Source organism: Apteryx rowi, unplaced genomic scaffold (genome assembly GCF_003343035.1).
Source record: "Apteryx rowi isolate R43461 unplaced genomic scaffold, aptRow1 scaffold_1359, whole genome shotgun sequence".
Classification (NCBI taxonomy): domain Eukaryota; kingdom Metazoa; phylum Chordata; class Aves; order Apterygiformes; family Apterygidae; genus Apteryx; species Apteryx rowi.
In genome coordinates this window covers 1-1,414 of record NW_020447596.1, presented here as the reverse complement: position 1 = coordinate 1,414, position 1,414 = coordinate 1, and the positions used below count along the sequence as shown (strand labels likewise).

The window sequence follows — 1,414 nt, the reverse complement described above, 5'->3', positions numbered from 1 at the left end:
CCCCCCCTCGCACCCGGCCGCCCCGCACCTCTCGCAGAGCCGTCCGGCGTAGCCCGGGGCGCAGGCGCTGCACGTCGGCTGCCCGTCGGCGTCGGCGAAGCACGTCCTGGTCTCCCTGGCGGAAAGCAGAGGGCGAGCTGAGCGGCCGCCGGGCGCCGCGGAGGGGCCGGGCGCCGGGGTGAGGGGCACCTACTGGGTGGCGGAGGGGGGCCCGTGGCAGGGACAGGGCTGGCAGTCGCCGGCGGTGCCGCGGGTGGCGTCGCCGTAGTATCCCGCTCGGCACTTGTCGCACTGGGCGCCCTCGGTGTGGTCCCGGCAGTCCTGGTGGTGGGGGGAGAGCCGAGCTGAGCGCGGGGACGCGCCGGAGGCTCGGGAAAGGGGGGGGACACGGTGGCGGCGGCGGCTCACCTGGCACACGCCGGTCTCGGGGTGGCACTCGTCGGCGTGCCCGTTGCACCGGCAGCGCTCGCAGGTGCCCAGGTAGAGCCCGCTGGAGGTGCGGGTGTAGCCGGCGGCGCAGTCCTGCCGGAGCGGAGCGGTGAGGATGAGGAGGGGACCACGTGGCTGCCACGTGGCCGCCCGCCCGTCCCCGAGCCGGCGCTCACCTGGCACGAGGGGCCGCGGTAGCCGTCGGGGCAGGCGCAGTCCTCCACCTCCAGCGCCCGCCGCAGCCCCGTGGCGTGGGGCACCGCCACGTCCATGCGGAGGTCGGCGAGCCTGCGGGRCACGGAGTGGGGGGACGGGGGACCGAGGCGGTGCCAGGCGTCCCCGAAAGCCACCCGGCGTCCCCGAAAGCCGCCCGGCCCCCGCGCTACCTGCTCTCCGTGGGGTCGTCCGAGTAGGAGGCGCGGATCATGAGCAGGTCGACGTCGGCCAGCGCCATCAGCAGATGCTCCCGCGTGGCCTCGCGCCCGTCGGCCCGGCGCCAGGCGCGCTGCCCGGGGGGACAGCACACGGTGAGCCGGCGGCGGCGGCGGCAACGGCCCCGTGCCACCGCGCCGCCCTGCCGCCCTCACCTCGCGGAAAGGCACGGTCACGGCGGTGGGGACGCCGGGCTCGGGGTGGACCTCGCCGAAATGCTCCAGGGCGATGCCGTTGCCCCGCAGCAGCACGTCGGGGTGGCGCGGCAGCGGCCCGGCGCCCGCCGCGGCCCCGTGGCTGACGGCGTAGCGCAGCTCCCCGCCGTACGACGTCACCTGCACGACACGGCGTCACCGCGGCCCCGCCGCCGTCCTCATCATCGCCACCCCCGTCCCCCAAAACCACCCCACTGGCGGCACCTTGTCTCCGGTGAAGCGCGGCGGCAGCACCCAGAAGTAGACGCCGCGGGGCAGCGCCGCGAAGTCGGAGAAGGCCACCTCGCGCGGGCCGGCGAAGCGCACGCCCTCGCTCACCGTCCGCGTGTTGGCCAGGT

The 1,414-nt window shown here is 77.0% G+C and overlaps 1 protein-coding gene across 1 annotated transcript in view; it reads right to left on the bottom strand.

The window, feature by feature from the left end:
• The window catches only part of HSPG2 (heparan sulfate proteoglycan 2), a gene marked incomplete at its 5' end in the record, with an annotated part of 24,170 nt that extends 22,761 nt beyond the window's left edge, over positions 1-1,409 (bottom strand). The window contains 7 exons of the mRNA XM_026057039.1: positions 29-106; positions 194-321; positions 409-522; positions 606-717; positions 816-934; positions 1,017-1,196; positions 1,281-1,409. Coding sequence (XP_025912824.1) covers positions 29-106; positions 194-321; positions 409-522; positions 606-717; positions 816-934; positions 1,017-1,196; positions 1,281-1,409 — 860 coding nt within the window. The remainder of the gene's footprint in view (positions 1-28; positions 107-193; positions 322-408; positions 523-605; positions 718-815; positions 935-1,016; positions 1,197-1,280) is intronic.
• Between the last annotated feature and the right edge of the window lie 5 nt (positions 1,410-1,414).